A 20,179-nucleotide genomic window follows, 5' to 3' on the forward strand; every position below is an offset into this window, starting at 1 on the left:
ATAAAAGATGTCCTCCGGACGTAAGGAGGCTCATCAACTGACTCTGAGTTGCTGACTGGATCAACCAAACTCCGGATGCCGATCCTAGTTACCTGTGTCTACATCATAAGACGATGCGGGCCAACTAGCATCAGTACATTGAATGTACGAGTATGCAAGTTGGAATGCTAAAACAACAACCTAAGCTTGAAAATAGTAAGAAGGAACACTTACCTTGGCTCTGCTCAACTCATGAATAACTTAACTCAATATAAAGCAATAAGACACATGCAATATATATAAAGCTTATAAAACAGTGTAAAAAACTTAGTTCGTTAAAGAAATTTAATAACAAACTCAACTTTACTTTTATAATAAGTAATATAGTTCTACGGGATATTCTATAATCGATAACCACCAATATAAGCCTAAGTGGTGATACAACGTCTTGACCACGCTGCCAGAACTTTCCTATACTTTGTCATCGTATAAAACTACTTAACTTTGTAGATCCACTAGCTTAACTTAAGCAATCATCTAAAAAGTATGACCCTTTGATACCCATGATGGCTACATGCTTTATGGAGACTTGAGTTATTATGAACTCGCATCTCCATATCGGTGCTTAATACTACTCCCAAAAACATACTTAGCTCGTGTGTTATTAAAACTTCTTTCTTTGGTTTGAGATAATTACTCAAATCTTAGCTCAAAGGCTCTCTTGGAATCGATGTTCCTGTTCTTTCTCAAATATGAAAACATTTATGAACTCTCATAGAATACTTCTCTTATAACTATTTGAGAAATGAACTCAACTTTTTACCCTTTACTTGACTTGAAACTTGAGTCTTAGAAACCAGTTAAAACATTGTTAACGAATCTTGAAACGTTTAGGAAATTTGTTTTGACTTGCTTCTTAACTTTGAGAATTAACTCTTAACTTCTTTAACTTTGATCTTAACTCTCCTTGAATTGGATTATGGATTCAAGGTTCATGATATCATATTTATGGATGATTTTATGATGTTTAGATGTACCTTAGAGTATTAGAATCAACTAGAAAACATAGGTACATCACTTAGGAACTAATACGGAAAGACGGGGAGAACTGGCGTCCCTGGCGCTCTGAGAGGCGAGGGGCGCCAGCCCTCAAACTTTAGGGAGCTGGGTGGGGCGCTCTGGCTGGAGCGGCGCCCCAGAGGCCTACAGAAGGAGAATGGTTTTTGGGGCTCTGAGAGGCACGACGCGCCAGGGCCTTCCCCAGGTGTTCTACGACTTTTCTTCTTCGTTATTCATCTCTAAATCCTCTAGACTTTCATGGTTCTCTCCCCAAACACTTAGGATCATTAGTTCCCTAAATATACAATATATTTTACTCAAAAATTCACCCAGAAAGATGAATCAGATCAACAAGAGGCTTCAACAACACAACCATCAAGAACTCAATGAATTTTCAACAGTGTTCTTCAAGAACTCACTTTCTTAGCATTCAAACAACTTAAATTCGATGAATTGAAACAAGATTGGCATGTGGGTGAACTAACCCAACACTATGAAATTTCACATACCTTTTAGGGATCACCCCCGACGAATTCCACTCGCAAAGCTTGAACGCCCTTGGTGATTTCTTGATATCTCTCCTCTTTTCACTTCTTTTCTCTCTTCTTCAAGCCGTAGCATAAGTTCCCCAAGCCCTAGTTTTCCCTTCCATAATCTGGATTTGGATTTTCCTTAATTCAACAGTCCAACTTCCGGAAGACATAACTCACTCATACATATCGAAATTGCAAAAATTGGCCCGTAGGAAAGATTATTCTAAGGGCTTTCCAAGCATATCTTGAACTACGCCTAACTAATCTTGAGCTAGGAGTTATGATCGTTTGAAGTTGACCAAAAACTCACTTTAATAACTTACTTAATATTTTCAGATTTTCTTATTCTTTCCAAAAATAAGTATCTTCAGATTTAAACTCTTTTCTAGTTCTTCTAGTTGCGAGGTTTTACAATCTAGTACTTGGATAATATTAAGCCACAACTTAAATGTAAAAGCTAATTATATCTTTTATTATTATATAATAGAAGTAATATAGTTCAACATCCAGAGAACAACATAGGAAATTCTTAAAGAAACAAAGAAAGGTATTACATAGTAGGAGCAATATATAAGATTTGATATGTAAAGTTGGTACATTAGTAAACTTTTTCTTTAACTCATAAGCCACCACATCAATGTCAGATCACAAGTGTTTAATTTAAGTCTTTGATTCAGAAGCAGAAGCCACAGATATTGGCTGAAAACCATGATCAAGGCTTGCTTTCCACACTTTCTCGATGTCAAACATCATGTTCCCACACTCATGTTCATGCCAATTTTCAAGTGCGTGTAGAATTCCAGCTATACGCCAAGCACTCATCACTCTTCTTGGCAGCCAATTCTATTGTTACAAAAGAAATAAACTTGAGATTTCTTACATGATAAGAATGATCAAATTAAACTATCAAAAAAATAAACTAAGAGATCATATGGTAGTTGGTTAGTGTTATGCAAGTATGAATTAGTTATATGGGAATCTAAGTACTATTTTTTGCAGAGATTAATTATGCAGAGTTTGCTTATTCTGTATTACCTTTTTATCTTGCATAAAATAATATGTAGATTTTGGATTTCTTAATGGCAAATCAAGCACTATATAACTTTATACATGAATAATTTACTTCTTAACCAGCTACCAAATGTTATATTACTTATGTAGGATTTCTAATACATGCACAACTCATTTTCAACCAACTACCAAAGGATACCTAAGGAAATTGAAGTATAATTCTAACCTCGCAAGAATCCACATTTTCAAAGTGTTTTGGAGTAATCATTGCCGGTGTGTGAAAGTAGAAGCAATCCTTCCGAGTTTTTCTTGGTGGGAATTGTGAAAATGGAATGAAAATTGTTCCTTTTGGTGCTTTCAATTGTTCATCTTCATTCAATCCATCCCCCACTAGCCATATCTGCAATAAATAATTCTTTAAAATAAAAATATATTCTTTTTTCCGTCTTAAGTAAATACTTTTATTTATCACAGCAATGAGAGACTTGCTCCATAGAGACTCTATGGATCGACAAAAGCGCTTAGGTGCGTATAAAGTCTTATTGCCTATTATCTTATATCTTAAAACGAGGTAGTAATTAAGATAAATCATCTTTTCTATTGATTTTGTGATTTGTACCTTTGAAGTAAAAGTTTTTGATAGAAGTAAATTAATTGCAGCTTCAGGAGTAAGACTTGATTTGAGCTTTTTGTACTCTTCTTCTCTCAATGTCATGACCTATCACAATCACAATAAATAAAATGAGACAGAAATGTGAGGAAATTCAATGTATAGATAGATAATGTGATGGATCACCTTTACTCCTCCTTGGCATAAAGCAAGGGCAATGGCATTAGCAACTTTTGACAAATGGCCTCCAAGGACCACTTGGGTAGTTCCTTTGGGAATTGAATTTAGGACCACAGCAACAGCTAGGCTACTTCCATCTACCAACTTTACTTTTAGTTGAGGGAGCCTTCTTATGTAAACCTCCCCATTCTTATTCAGTTTCTCATCCTACAATTAAAGGTTACATGTATAGATGCATGAGATTAAATTTTTCAAAGTACAAAATAAGCATTATTGCCTGTGAAAATATGTTTGACCATAGAAACTCCAAACTTTGAATAACAACAAAAATGTGTTTTCACTCCAAATACTCCAACTTGTATTTAGGGACAAATGAACTCCAATTTTCAAATTTCATGTTCCACTATCAAAAATAAAAACGGTTCTACATATATAGACAAATGCCCGCTAAATAAATTTTAAAAGAATGTTACTTGCCTGATTTAAGAGTCCAAGGCTCAAAACTTTTATGCCTTTTTGATCTGCTTCAGTGATAGCTTCTTCAATCAAGTTATTAATCGTCTCTCTTTGCCATTGCATGAAGTACTAAAAATGAAATAAAGATGTAGAATAATAAAATGCTGAACGTAATAAATGTATGTCAATAAAATATTAGTAGTAATAGTAGTAGTTACTTGAACGCGATATTTTGGAATGGCCCAAGTTTGCAAATTGAGATTGTTGAAGACATTTCTCTCAACAGTAAATGTGTGACCATAAATCCAAGTAACCATCATAGACCACAAAGTGACAGGCCACATTAACCAGAAATACCACTTAGAGGTGTAGGGTTGGGAGGCGAAAGAAGCAAATCCTATCCTGAGATGGTAAATGGATTCAGGTGTTGTTAGATGTGTTAAATGTACCACATCTGGTGATTTCCCTTGCCTTTCAAGTGATTTTTCATATAATGTGTCTGATGATTTGTCCAATGTACCATAGATGTAATCATATATTGGCATGAAAAGTGAGTAATTTGTCCTAAATTGAGTATGATGTAGTGAATGGTACCTGTAACATCAATAGTAGTCAGAAAATGGAGAGAAGTTGTATGTATATATAACACATACATATATAAAAGTAGAGACTTACGATGGTGTATACATCAAATATTTGAGAGGAGGGAAAGTAGAGAACATCCACTTGGGAATGATCTCAAAGTTGCAATGGCCCATATTGTTCATAAAATCAATATAAGTGATATATCCACCAAATGAAACTATTGAAGCGGTCTTTGTTACCACTGTTGTGAGTAGTGGTATAGAAAATAGCAAGAAGTATGCTATATGCTCTGCAAATGGATGAATCACAGCTGAAAAAAGAAAACAAAAGTTTAATTAATGACTACATCTTAATTCCAAGTGTACTCTTGTCCATATATGTTGTAAACTCAGAAGCTTTTCAATTCATCCATGTGTAATGAATGTTAACAACTTAATTCCACTTTAACTTCTTTTGGATTTACAGTTACGCAACTATACTTTGAGAGATGGTCCAACCGTTATTTAACAACTTCCATTTTTCTAACTAACTCACTACTCATTAACAAAGAATTGTTATTGGTATTAGTTAATTGTTATAATTATAATAAATGTCAATACACTTAAATAAGCTGCATTTATAAAGATTGCTAAAATGCAATTGTCNTATATATATATATATATATGAGAGAGAGAGAGAGAGCAATTCAAATAATTACATAGAGCCAAATATTTATATGTAATTAAATGTTTTAATTTTAAAATATTTGCAGATAATTTATTTGTCACAAGCAATTCAAGTACACATTTTTGAGATATTAATTTTAACCTAATTTCTCTGAGGCTCTCAGGTTGTTGTTTATTGTCCAATATCAAGGGGCCCTTCATAACGTGCATGCCACCGTAAATAGGACAAAATTTCAATATGATGAATGCTTAAAATTAATTGAACGAAAACAAATCCCACTGCGAAGGAGCTGCCAAATAAATATATATAATAATTAATTTGGAGTGTCCTTTTCCTAGTTGATTTACAGTTGAAACTTTTAAGAGGAAGGCCCAATCTTTCATCAATTATATCAAGCTAGTCATGTTTCCTTTGTGGAACAACTACGACGATTCTATCCTACTATGATCATACCGCCACATGAGTAAAGAAATTTATCAAGTAGTTAGAAATTATTTTGAGAAATTTAATATCTATTATATATTTAACAAATCAATTTTAATCAAATAAATAATATAATTTTTTATCGAAAAAAATTTGAATGAACTCTTAATTTGGAACATCAAAAATAATTATTAGCGGTAATTAATTAATTATAATAACTTAATTGGTATTAAATGTGTATTTTTAACAACAATTAACACAGTTTGTATATATCCTAAAGTCTTTAGTGACGTTGATTCTAATAACACTTAACTAATATTAATAAAGACTTCAGCGGTTGTTTGGTTGGAAATATATCTTGGGGTTAGCTATCCGTGAGATAACTTATCGCACTATGTATATAGGATAACTTATTCCATACTATAACATGAATAATGGGATAAGTTATTTCAAAAATGACAATCAAATAAAATTTAAAAAAAAATATTATCTTATTACTATTTCCTTATTCCATAACTATTATTTTTATTCTTAACACCAAACAGACCCAAAAGTTATTTTTATTGTAAAATCCTACTTGTTCATATAATGTTATGCCAGCTTGAAAAAATGAATAGTGAAAGAGAACATGATAGCTAGGGTACATATGCATATATAGGTAGTGTGTTGTCAGTATCTTTCCTACTAGTCATGTTTATTAAGCCATCTGTCTTAAATTATTAGGTAGAAAATTAAAGATATTAAAGTAGACGTAATCAAATTCCCTACGAAATGTAAAAATAAAATAAAATATATATATATATATAGCTGAACACTACTGTTGAGAGTACAGGTGTGACGTGTCCCTTTTTTTTAAATTGTAAAAAGTGGTGATGATGAAGGTCCTAACAAGTCATATGGTTAAATTGGGGATGGTTAAAATGAAAGAAGCTAATTAAGGTATTGTTGTACTTACTAAAAAGATAGTGTTACCTATTATTATGGCTTAAGTTATTGACAGATTTTTAAAATTGTTCACATAATTTATTTAGACATTTTAATTAGGACTTACATCTATTGAATATTTAAGTTATTTAAAATATATATCTATTAAATATAAAACGCTGATATGATAATATTAACGTACTTCACGTAGTATTAGTGCGTGAAATAGGTTCCAAAAAGTATTTTATTTTTTAAAAACTTGTACTGTTTTTTTTAATTGACATTCGGCACTAAAATAACTAAAAAAATTTTAAAATTAATTTCTTGATAAACAAAGAAATCAAACCCACCTCCTTATTCCAGCCATCATCTTCTTCCTCAAACTCCAAACTCTCTGCTCTTCTTTTTCTCTTCTTTTTTATCTCACTTCTTTTAATTCTTTATATATATATATATATATATACGAATTGATGTGTTTTTACAAAAAAAAAAGAAGAAGAAGAATTTTAAATCTACGAATGGATGTGATTTTGCAAAAAGAAAGAAAAATTTTGAATTTACAAATTGATATGATTTTGCGATAAGAAAGAAGAATTTCAGACATTTTAGTTAAAAAAAGTTAGCCAACCTCCATTTATACCTATTTCTGGTCACGCAAACAAATATCACCACTTCAAATTAAAATGTAAATTGATCAAACTTATTAAAAATGATATCATGATATTCAATAGAATTAAAATTGATAGTTAACAAGAAAGGAAGAGTTCTTCAACTCCAAAAATACCAGTTACGAAATTCAGAAAAAATGTCAGGTAACTCCATTTTTTTAGGTCATGATAATAGAAATTCAAAATTTTCAAACGAAACCTTTTTCATCTTCCTCGTACCAAAATTAGATGGAGAGATTAGAATTACAATTGAAAAATCGTTTGAGGGAGGGATTGTCTTGTTGGAAAGTTGGGGAAGATTTGGATCAACTGGAAAGAAAAAAAAATGAGGGGTTGCCGTGGGGTGGATCTTTTAGAAGATTCTTTTTTATTTTTCTTAGTTAGCTAAATAGATTAAAAAAATTATTTGTTATAAATTCATTTTTAAAATAAATTTTTGAAATCAAATGTCACATGTCAACATTTAATTCATCAATTTGTCATGTTATAGCGAGTGTATTATACACATATCATATTTTTGGCTGACTGTAAAAAAAAATATCAAATAGGTATCACTTTTAAGGAATACAGGTGTTGAATGGGTACAAACCTTAGTTGACTTGTTTAAACCAATTATGCAGATAACTTTAAGGAACCATAAATGTTAAGCCTAATATTATTATTATTATTATAGGTACCGTATGAATAATAATAAATTAAAAAGGGAGTATATAAAAGTAAATGAGGAATACTTACAAGTAATGGGTTCAGTAACAATGGATGAATGGTGATGTGAATGGTAACGAGAGTAGAGAAAGTGATGGTGTAAAGCTCTGTGAAGCCAATAATATAAAAATTCAACAGGACCAATATGAAGCAATGTTGTCAAAATGATACCATCACTTCTCCATATAGGTAAGTAATGAGACTGCTCCAATTTCATGTACCCATAATAGAACAATAGTCCATTAAGTAAGATTTGATCATCCCTGCACATTAAATTTAATTAATTTATTATGCACCAGTTTTCTTCGCAAAAAGAAACTAACTTTGGCGGGGCCGGATCCGTATATCTCAATTAAGAATATCCCCAATTTTGTCACTCAATAAATTGAAAATTGAAAATTGAAAATTGAAATGAAGAGTAAGGGGTACCAATTTTTTTCTCTGTCAACTTGGTCAAATTCAATGGTTCTATCGAGAATTCGATTATCACCCTTTGCAGTTTTGTATCTGGACAGAGATATCCATATTTGATTGTGAAGCATCCGGAATAGCAGAAACGGAAATATAATCAAGTATCCAATATCTATCTTGCTTCCATCTTCTCTATTCAACAATGACTCAATGCTACGTCCCACAAATGGTGCCAAAACAATGTACTACATACATACATACAAAATTAATTAATTAATTCAATATAATATCATGTGCTGCCATGGTCCACTATTAACACTATCTCACCTACTACTATACTGCTACTAATTGGTTAACGTGCATCACACAAAAATATCATCAAGAATTAGAGGTACCTTGGCACTCATCAAAAGAACACTTTCTCAAGAACAGGATTTAAAGAGGGAAAGACGAGAAAGAAGATACATCTACTTTATGATTTACGTGCTATGAAATGGCTTCAACAGAGAGGATGAGTACCTTGAAATTCCCAAGCCATGACCATGGCCATTCTGTGAGAATCCCCGGTTTTGAAGCCATGCTAATTCTCTATTGCTAAAAGATTAATATTAAACTAACAACTCTATTTCTTTTGCTATGACAATAATATAGGACTGCATTATATACAACTATTGTAGAGGCAGAGTAACTATTGTCATTAATGCGCTCTCAACGCTCCCTATTACTTACTTCCTTTTTTTAAGGTGGACATGGTATGATATATATCCAACATCACATTAAAATTAGAAATTTTTTATATTTTATTTTTAACATTAATTATTTATCCTTCAAAATCCTCTCATAATTATTTTAATATATGTCCACGTGTCGATTCCACCACCTTGATCATGTAATATTAATCACTTTTACTGTTCATCTTTACGTTGTAGATTCCAGCTTTTTTAGAAATTTTCTTCGACAATTTTGGACCATATGAATGTTACGACTAAAATAATTTGGTGTCATATCAAAGTTAACAAAACAAATCTTAAAGATTAATAGTAAAAAATAGATGAAAAATATATTTAAAATACAAAGATTTAATATAGTCGGTTGATCGAATTATATCAACAAAGGAAAGGAGCAATACGCTTTAAATATATGAGTACAAAATATAGAGAGAAACATCCTCAGTCAATATACTCGAAATATAACGAGATTCACAAATTTTTCTCATAACCAAAACTCTCAAAATCCTAAGACTACATTGTGAATATTGATTAAGTTAAGAGAAACAATTCATATTTATAGAGTCCTAAACCATTTCCTACAAGAAAAGGACTAGTCAACCCTATATTTTTTCCTAAAAGGAAAACCTATTTATGGTAAGAAAATCAGGGTAAATAAGACCTAACAAATCTCCCTAAAAAAACCTATTTATGGTAAGAAACTCAGGGTAAATAAGACCCAACAAATCTCCCTAAAAAAACGTATTTATGGTAAGAAACTCAGAACAAATAAGACCCAACAAATCTCCCCCTTGGCCTGAGTTTCTGACAAAATAAATTTATCCACCTTCTTTCTATAATCTTCAATAGCTTGCATCTCTTCTCCATAATATCATTCATCAAATCTACTTCTCTGCACAGGAAACCTCTCAGAAACAATTTCACTAACAAAAATCTTTGATTGTTGTAAAAAAAGGTTTTGACTAGAACTACACTTGTCAAGATGAACACTCAATTTTTAACGTGGTCCAATCATCGATTTTCGAACCACTGGACCTGCCTCCATCATTGAATCTGACTCTCATACCACTTTGTTAGAATCGAAATGATCATGTGTCATGCGGAAGCTAACATTACAAACCTCGAAAGACCACGAGTACGAAGACATATGAAAACTATACTTAAAGACACAAACATTTAACGTGATTCGGTCAATCAACTATAAATCTGAGAGTACAAATTAAAGAGATAAAAAACAACAAACTCACTTGAAATACAAGGAGGTTCACATATTCTTTTCCATAACCAAAACCCAAAAACTACATTGTGAATGCTTATTTAGTTAGAAGGAACAAATATATATATTTATAAAGACCCTAACCTTTTCCTACAAGACTAGTCGATCCTAAACTTTTTTTAAAAAGTAATAACCAATTTATGATAAAAAAAAACTCAGGGTAAATAATACCGAACAATGTATAGGTCTGATTTTGGCAGTGGATACATGTTATGTTGGAGAGAATCATGATTTTATGCAAAAGTTTATAATTATAAATCACGTAATTAGTTAATAACTTAGGTGATAAATCAAAATATATTTAAAAATACATAATTAATAAGGATTGATCAAGTGGTTTACATATTAAAAACTTATATTTAAAAAATATAAATTTAATTGGGAGAATAATCTCATAAATAAAACTATTAAAAAGAATATATTGTAAATGCAACTATGTTGTGGTTTAAAAAATAGGTCCCTAATTTATATAATTATTGTAATGTTTTAACATTATTTTAAGAAGAAATTAAAACTTATATATAATAAGAAAATTATCATAATACCCTAATATTTATGTCTGTTACGTAATACATTGTGATCACAAAATATTAATGGATCTCCGTCTTGTTTAACTGATTCTAGTGGATCAAAAAATCTCCCTAGGTAGTCAGAGAAGAAATTACTGGACAGTAATATTGAGTTGGCAAACATCTTAAAAAATAATAAATAATATATTTAATATTACTATAATATTCTTAAGCTTCATTAAATTTAATATCTTAAAAAATGTATTAAATAATAAATATTATTTAATAATAAAAATAAATAGACACAAAAAATAAATTATCTCTTAATTTCTTAAATTGAATAATTATTATTGAATCACTATTTTTAATATATAACTATTGTTGGACGGATAGGATAAAAAAATTACTCATTTTGGACATTATTTTCAACTGAAATGACTTGCAATTAATATGCTCTCAACGCTCCTTATTAGTTTCTTCCTCCCCGGTTCACTTTCATTTATTCACTATATTACTTCCTCTGTCCTATTTTGTATATTATTTTTTCATTTTGTATTTATATTAAAAATAATGTGACTTTACTCTTCTATCCTTATTTAATGTATTCTTAAGTCAATTTTATAATAAATGATAAATACATTTTTAAGATTTATCAACTAATCTACCAAGAGTATAATAGACAAAATATGATAATTTATGCATAAATTTTATAAAATAAAAAATATCATTACAAAAAAATACTTAAATTCTGCGGATTTAAATTACATATTCGGGGGTCAATAACCCCCACAACTTAGTTTTACGGCAGTTGCAGAAAATCCTACAATTAGATGTGCCACAATTAAGTCGCAGGGGCTTTTTCCAACCCGTGGTACCAGTAGCGGGGATTTAATAGCGGCGATTTCGAACCCACAAATTGATACCAGTAAAACTTCAGTTCAAATTCTAGGATTTAGAACCCCAACAATTTGTGTACTCTGGGAGTCAAAACCCCCACATTCATAAATTATACATTAAAACTAACAAGAGTTTTAACCCCAACTTTTATTATATGTATCTTTTTATAAACTTTTGCTGGAAATATTCAATTTTAAATATTAATAACTAATTAATTGATATGTACATCATAGCAAACCTAAAAGGACATATTAGTATGTGAAATAATACAATAGTTCACTACAAAAACATATCATAAAGTGTACTATTAGTTATACAAACTTAATTGGAACATGTTATTCACTTTAACCATATTCTTACAAGAAACTTCAAATCTCCACAAAAACTTTTTTAATCTTGCTTGAACTTCAAAGAAAAATTAACATCGCACACACATTTAAGAGGATAAATATCAAGTTGTAATCATCCATTTTAAATATAAACTACTTATAGTATATTATTATTACCTTATAGCACATCAATTAATAATATATTAATTAAAAAAATATATATTTAAAAATAAACTATTTATAGCATATTATTATCAAGTTATAGCATATTAACTAATAATATATTAATAAAAAAAATTTATTTTATTATTTAACTAATAATTATTATGTTTAAATAATTAGTTTTATTTATTCACTTACCTTTTATCAACAAAATCTTTTAAATTGTTACTGATTAATCAATTACCTTTTTAAGTTTTTAATATAAATAAGAAATTATTAAATATTAATCAATTACTTTTTAATGTTTTTAATATAAATAATAAATTATTATTTATTAAATATTAATTAAACTTCATATTATATAGTTACCTTTTAAAAAACAAAATCTAAAATTTAGGGATTTGATTTTAATTAATTTCATATTATATGGTTACCCAATAACTACCCACCCCATATCAACCAATACTCTTTTATCTTCCCCCAGTATACTCAACCTCTCCCCATTTATTAATAATTAAGAATTCTGACAACATTTATTAAGTTGCTTTTGACAGTGCATTTATTGAATGTTGCATGCCTAATAATTTGAAGAGTTTACCTTTTTATTGAGTTAAATTAAAGCTAGATAAATTATTAGCATTACAATTATTCTTCATTCCAAAATTTCTCTATTATTTTAAAATTTCTTTCAACATATAATTCATTTTTCCCAAAAAAATTCAAGATTATTTAATTTCAGTTCTGATGGATAACTTTGTGTCAATTTTAATTAAACATGGTGGAAAGTGGAATTCTTCGGGTTAGTTTTTTAGTTATGATTTGTTTCTTTTAATTATGAATTGTTGATTTATTTAGATTTATCGTTTTTTATATTTAAAATAATGTTAAATTTTTTTGTTAACTGTATTATCTGTAATACAGTTTGTAAATTTTTTTTTTTGAAGAAACAGTATGTTCTGTATAGCGTACATGAAGTCTGAAGTTTATTTTTTTAGTGAATGAAATGTGTATGAAACATGTATCATTTGTGTATGAATTTTTTTTAGTAGTACAAAATTTTATTTTTCCACAATCCCAGTGCTATAGACACTCTCTATATATTGAATTTCGCATCTGACAAGATGAAACATATCCAATTGGAATATTATTTGACTGCATTTATATACTCATTTGAAAGTTTGATAGATCATTTGGCTAAAGCATTGTGTGATTAAATTGCAGGTTAAAATCCTACCTGCCAAATATGTTATGAAGACGGACGATGATGCTTTTGTAAGGATTGATGAAGTTCTATCTAGTCTCAAGGGAAAAGATCTTAATGGTCTATTATATGGTGGGATATCTTTTGAATGGTCTATAATGTATCAATGTTACAATTATTTTTGTATGAATTTTGTTTGAAATAGATTGCAACTTTATATGAACTAACTTAACAATAAATGCATGTATCATAATAGTTTATGATTGGCTAAATAGTTCAATGTATATTTTTAATGTATAAACATTGTATGAATTCTGAATGCCATATTGATTTTGATATATGTAACAGAAACCAATGATATATATATAAACATTGTATGAATATTGTATGAATATTATATGAATATTGTGAATGGCAGGACAGTACAATTTGTATTTATAATGTATAAACATTGTATGAATTATGAATGACATAATGAACTTTGACATATGCAACAGAAACAAATGATATATATGAACATTGTATGAATACTGTATGAACATTGTATGAATATGACGTGAAGATTATATGAATGGCAGTATAATTCAAATTATATTTATTATGTATAAATATTGTATGAATTATGAATGTCATATTGTACTTTGACATATATAACATAAACAAATGATATATATATGAAAATTGAATGAAAACTGTATGAAACATTATATGAATACCATAAATGTCAGTGATAACTACTGCATTCAATAAAACAAAATGTGTTTATAACATTCAAAACAACAAATTTAACATTACGAAATCATTGTTTTTGCACAAGATAATTTAAAAATGTCTTTCTATTGTGTCCAACCTGACGGCATCTACTACAAGTTATTTTCGTCCTTCGAATTTCACGTCAGCAAACACCTTCCATCTTTCAAGTTTTGGTATACCCGCTGTTCTCTTTGGACCTGGCGGCAGCATTTTAGGCTCTGAAAACAGTAGTGTAAACTTACTTTGATGCATTGCAACGCTCAACACGAAAACTGAACTTTTTAACAAGTCCAACATGCCTCATAACCTCCTTCAGTGTTTCCTTATTGTTGTAAACTTGATCCTCAGCAACAAATAGGCTTGAATGGTCACTTATTATATCATCACCACCTTCATTATTCTCATTGATAACTCCTTCTAAATTCATTTCGATTAAACGAATAGAATTATTGGAGTATAGATCAACGTAATTATTTGTTAATCTAACATCACAATTTATTATATCAGTATTAATAACACTATGACCTTCATTATGCATCTCATGATCTACCAAAGAGATGCACAAAGGATATTTTGAAAAGAAATCCAAATTAACCATTTTCTGATCTAGAAAAACCTTTACCCCAACATCATTATGAATAGTAATAGGGGGACACATATCGTGAATAACGTATTTTATCTCAATAGAATTTATATTTTCTTCTATATTAAGTTGAGTTATTATTGCATTAACTAAACCAATATAGAGAGTAGACGCATCATATATGATGCCCTCCATCTGAAAATCCACGTATTTTCCTGTTTCACAACATTAAAATAATATTTTAGTAAAATAACATGTATAATTGCTATATAATTCATACACACTTCATACATATTTACTATATGATTCAATTACCTATACACTAATAATTCATACACATTTAATTATATCATTGACTAACTTATACAATACTCCAATAAAAGATACACAATACATTTTAAAAACAAAATTCATACAATAACATATATTATAATTTAAATAGAAACAAAATTTGTACTATTAAAAAAAATTTCATACACAAATGATACATGTTTCATACACATTTCATTCACTAAAAAAATAAACTTCAGACTCTATGTACGCTATACAGAACATACTGTTTCTTTCAAAAAAAATTTACAAACTCTATTACATATAATATAGTTAACAAAAAAATTTAACAATGTTTTCAATGTAAAAAACAACAAATCTAAATAAAACCAACAATTCATAATTAAAAGAAACACATCATAACTAAAAACTAACCCGAAAAATTCCACTTTCCACCATTTTTAATTAAAATGATACAAAGTTATCCATCAGAACTGAAATATGCAGCTATGAAAATAATCTTGAATTCTTGGGGAAAAAAGTGAATTATATGTTGAAAGAAATTTCAAAATAATAGAGAAATTTTGGAATGAAGAATAATTGTAATGCTAATAATTTATCTAGCTTTAATTTAACTCAATAAAAAGGTAAACTCTTCAAATTCTCAGGCATGCAACATTCAATAAATGCACTGTCAAAAGCAACTTAATTAATGTTGTCAGAATTCTTAATCATTAAAATTAATTACTCATTATCACTTTTTCTACGTAATTTTTAATTAATTTTAATAACAACTATTTTTAATAAATTATAATTAACACTATAATTACTCATAAAATTCTATAGAGTGAGATATTAAATGCTACTAAATGAAATTGAAACTCTAATGCCATAACTTGATAATAATACTACATATAATGCTATATGTGAAATTTACCCAACTTCAAATCACTTCAAAAAATTGCTTAAACTTTAGATCACTAGCATCCTAACTCAATAAAGGATCTACAACTGTTCATGAAACTTCAGAGGCGTTCAGCCTTTACCACATAGCAGTCGACGCAGAAGAGAGCAACCCTTACAAAATAATTAATATCACTAACATCACCTGACTGCAAAGGAAAATACATATGTAAGTGACTTCATCCAAACTCAAAACATGGATGAATATAACATACTTGATAAATTTTAAGTATCAGCTGCCAAGCTAAGTTAGATGGTGGAATAACACAATTATGTTCCCAGTTTAGTTAAACATCGAGACAGGTTAGTTGACAAGAAATTATTGTAACAATAACATCATACATAGTGAAATTTCACACGCGGGATTAGGGGAAGAGAATATATACGCAAACTTCATTTCTGCCTCACGGAAGAGAAGAGACTTTTGTAATTTAGTTCCCAGTTTAGTTAAACATTGAGACATGTTAGTTGACAAGAATGTATTACACAATGACATCATCAAGTATTATATATTCATTCAAGAAGAGAGAATGTAAAAGCTATATTTACCATTGTAGGAAGAGAAACAAATAACCCCTCAAATTGTTCTGGTAATGTCCCTTCTTTCATTATCATATATGACGTGAAAACAACTATCATTTGATTGTGAGCGTTGAAAAATTTATCGTAGTTCTCTTGGCAATTGGATGGACATGAAACCCCCTGAAATATCCATACCACTGAATCGAGATCTTGCTTGTTAAAAACTCTAGTGGGTACAATTCCTAATCCCAAATACCTTACCCTTCCAGAGTGCTCTTTTCCTAGTACTTCATCAACTGCATCATCTGGCGATACTACAGATTAATCCACAGTGCTTTGACTCAAAGTCTGCTGAATTTTTTCATGAATATAATACATACATAAAATACATTATTAAAATATTAACAAGTAGTTAAGAATAGAGATGTATTATATCTAATTATAATACACACTTAGTTATCTAATTAACGACCTCCATGTTATGCACTAATGTATTGTCATTAGAATATTTGATTCCTAGAAAAAAGATCATAAATACCATAGTTTTATAATACGTTAGGATTTATTCCATACTTCGATTACCTCACTTAAATTCAAATACAAGTATATTAATTTAAAATTTCAGCCCAAATATCTAGCCAAATATTCAAAATTAGTAGGGATTAGTTCTGCAAAATTAAGTAACTCAATTTTGCTGCTTAATGAAAATAGATCAAGACTTTAATAAGACAATTTCGAAGTTAATACAACAACAGACGTATTTAACTCCATTAATTAGGCAAAAGTATCAAGGCTTTCACTGTATAATACATCAGATAAAGCAGTCTTGCTTCTGATATGAAAATAATCAAAATCTATGTGGTAAATTCTACATAACTATAAGCCTACTCTAATGACAAGTGACAAATGCAAACACATAGGGTTCAATAATAAGAACTAGTAAATCTTAAGATTATGTTGCTACCATTCTTCAACAATAATATCAAATACAAGTGTGTGTCCAATTTTCAAAATCAATCCGTTTTTAAAAGACCTATGCAACTTAGTATATCCTCAATATGTAACCCTGAAATGTTTCAGATCATTTCTAATTCAGGATCAAAATTGCCAACATTTGTAGCATGAAGCGGTCATTAAACTTGTTGACACACTTTGTTTCCGCGGAGAGTGTTGGGTGAACAAAAGGGTACAAAGAAAGAAAACAAACTAATCTAATGATAGTGTAAAATCTTCCTTTCTTCAAATTTAATAAGCTTTTTATAGGTGAATAATATACAAAGAAAAATCAGAAAGTTACCAAAGAGGAACCATCAAACTAATTTGAACAAATATTAGCAATGGTGGAAACATGAAAAGAGAATCTCAGATTTAAAACAAATAAGAGACTAAGCAAATATTACTTGGCTTAAAAGAGACTGACTTGAAACAACCATAGGAACTAGAGTGATATTTTCCCCTTAAAAACTTATGCATATAACTTTTGTTGTTTCATTTAAATATGCTCCATTTGCATTTTTATGAGTAGCAAGATAAAGTTGTGCTCGTCCAGGTATTTGACCAGTCTCAGCCATCTATAAGAAAAATAATCAACACAGAATAACTTAACTAATCTAAAATAATTACACAATAAATTAATTTAAAACTAAACTAAAATTAAATTAACTTAAGTCTTAACCATTTCGACCCTTCTTCTAGAGTTAGCTTTGGATCCACGTGTGTGGGAATCATTTGTTTCTTTCGATTTCAACATTTTGTTGCACATTTCCTTACAAAGAGATACATGATATTCAATTAAAAAATAATTATATAACTACACATACCCGTTGAACCAATTAAATATATATACCTGTGTTTCTTTTTTATTACGATAATCAACATAAGAAATCCATTGATCCCGTGGAATTCCAAGTGGAACATTATCCATAATCTGAGTTTTGCTCTTAAGTGGATCACTGAACACTTTCCATATGTCTAGACTATTTTCACTCCACTTCTTCGAGATACAATTACATACACACCATCGTGCAACTAAGTCAGTTGTTTGGAAAAAAAAAATCGAGGTTTCAAGAGTAAACATTGGTTAGCTTATTTATTAAATCCAAAAGATAAAGGTGCAACAAAAGATTATAGGTATAACAGTTAGAACATAAAGTTTATACCGCTATAATTTGATTCAACACCCGATCAAAGTATGACATAGTCATATTTGCCATTTCTCAAAGTGAATTGCAAATAAGGAGGAATCAACAACTAAAATTTCACAAAAACCAAAAAGAAGGGATTGTGCTTCTCAAATGGAGAATCCAGGTAATCAAAATCGACCACAGTACGATCTTCTCCAGATAAATTGAGCACTTCTTTAACTTTCAATTTGAGTTTCTTTTTGTTTCCTTCTGAATCTGTAATAGAGAAAAATAAATGAAATTACAGCAAAGAAAAATATAGTCGAGAAGTACCATTTAACCTGGTGCCTGTTCAACAAAAACCTAGACTATCATTCTTTAGAATCAAATGAGATTTCTAAGTACAGGACCTTCTCTACTACATCTCTAAGACAGAGCAACAAACAAACGAATACACACACAAAAACCAAACAACCTCTAATGACTTTAATAGTTGAGATATTCTTAAATTCGTGCAAGTTTTGATGCACAGATGAGTCTTCAGACTATGTATTATCGATTAGATTCTTATCGATTAGCTTTCACCAATCTAATTACTTTATGAGATAGCAGAAATATTTGTATTCAATACGCTTGGACTCCAAACAGAACAGTTGTTATAGGTGCTATATCACTAGATTACATACTAATGTTCTATCTTCATTTTTCATCTCCAAACCTTTTTTTTACCTCTAGAATTTAAGACTTAATCTTAATGTTTCATCTCCAGACGTTTTTGACTGTTAACAACGAAACAATCCTGACTGTTGTTTAGTTTAATATTTGTTTGACAATTTCAACTAGAATTATGCTGATGAGAGTTTCTTGAGCAGTACATTTTTTTGAAAAAAAATCAAGTATTTCAATGCAAATCAAAGAGATACAGGGAAATCTAACCTTAATTTAGTGCCTAGAAAATTTGGCCAGCCTCTCCAACAACGTGAATACAAAGAAGAAAGATTGATAAGAAAAAGAAAAGGATGAAAACAGAAGTGTGGGGCGTACCTATTGCTTCCATGGTCCAATATTCCGTAGACTCACGTCCAATAACACGCTTCTTGAATAGTTTTGGTTGTGATTTGGCCTGACTTGATGAAGCTGATTGGATGCAGCCTAATTTGAGGAAATTGATAGTGATGAACCTGAGTTGACTAAGCTGGTTGTGATGTGGTCTGAACTGAGAAAGTCAATTGTCTTGTTGCCTGAACTGATTAAACCGACTTTGATGTGGTTAGTTTTGCATTGGGCATAACTTACAGTGTAGGTTGTGTTTGAACTGATTTTTGCGAGTTCGGTCAACGCTTAGTCTTTTTCATCTCTACAATTAACAAAAGATAATATAAATCAGAAACTTGATAAAATATTGTAAATATAATGCTTGTCAAGGTTATTGATTCATCCAGCGAATAAGATTACTCCAGATAACCTTCATAAAAAAGCAAATGAACTGCAGTGGAAGAAAAACAATAGTTATAGTAGTCTAAAAAAATAGAAAGGAAATCAAAATAAATTTATAAACAATTAACACCCATATGAAAATATTACATTTTAATAAAAGAGTGATGTAATTAACAGATACAAATAGTTATTCCTTTACACCAAAACTTAAAGCAT

The 20,179-nt window shown here is 29.7% G+C and overlaps 1 protein-coding gene and 1 pseudogene across 1 annotated transcript; both read right to left on the bottom strand.

Annotated features, from left to right (window-relative positions):
- Positions 1 to 2,022: 2,022 nt before the first annotated feature.
- On the bottom strand, positions 2,023 to 8,939 carry LOC107014566 (very-long-chain aldehyde decarbonylase CER1-like). The gene is made up of 10 exons (XM_015214533.2): positions 8,730 to 8,939; positions 8,229 to 8,455; positions 7,830 to 8,062; positions 4,504 to 4,723; positions 4,047 to 4,422; positions 3,850 to 3,957; positions 3,379 to 3,579; positions 3,202 to 3,300; positions 2,809 to 2,982; positions 2,023 to 2,414 (listed from the first exon to the last, which is right to left on the bottom strand). The coding sequence occupies exons 1-10, from the start codon at positions 8,787 to 8,789 to the stop codon at positions 2,232 to 2,234; spliced, it is 1,881 nt and encodes a 626-aa protein (XP_015070019.1). The 5' UTR covers positions 8,790 to 8,939; the 3' UTR covers positions 2,023 to 2,231.
- Positions 8,940 to 18,464: 9,525 nt separating this feature from the next.
- LOC107013157 lies at positions 18,465 to 19,904 on the bottom strand (annotated as a pseudogene).
- Between the last annotated feature and the right edge of the window lie 275 nt (positions 19,905 to 20,179).

The sequence above is a fragment of the Solanum pennellii genome, chromosome 3 (assembly GCF_001406875.1).
Source record: "Solanum pennellii chromosome 3, SPENNV200".
Classification (NCBI taxonomy): domain Eukaryota; kingdom Viridiplantae; phylum Streptophyta; class Magnoliopsida; order Solanales; family Solanaceae; genus Solanum; species Solanum pennellii.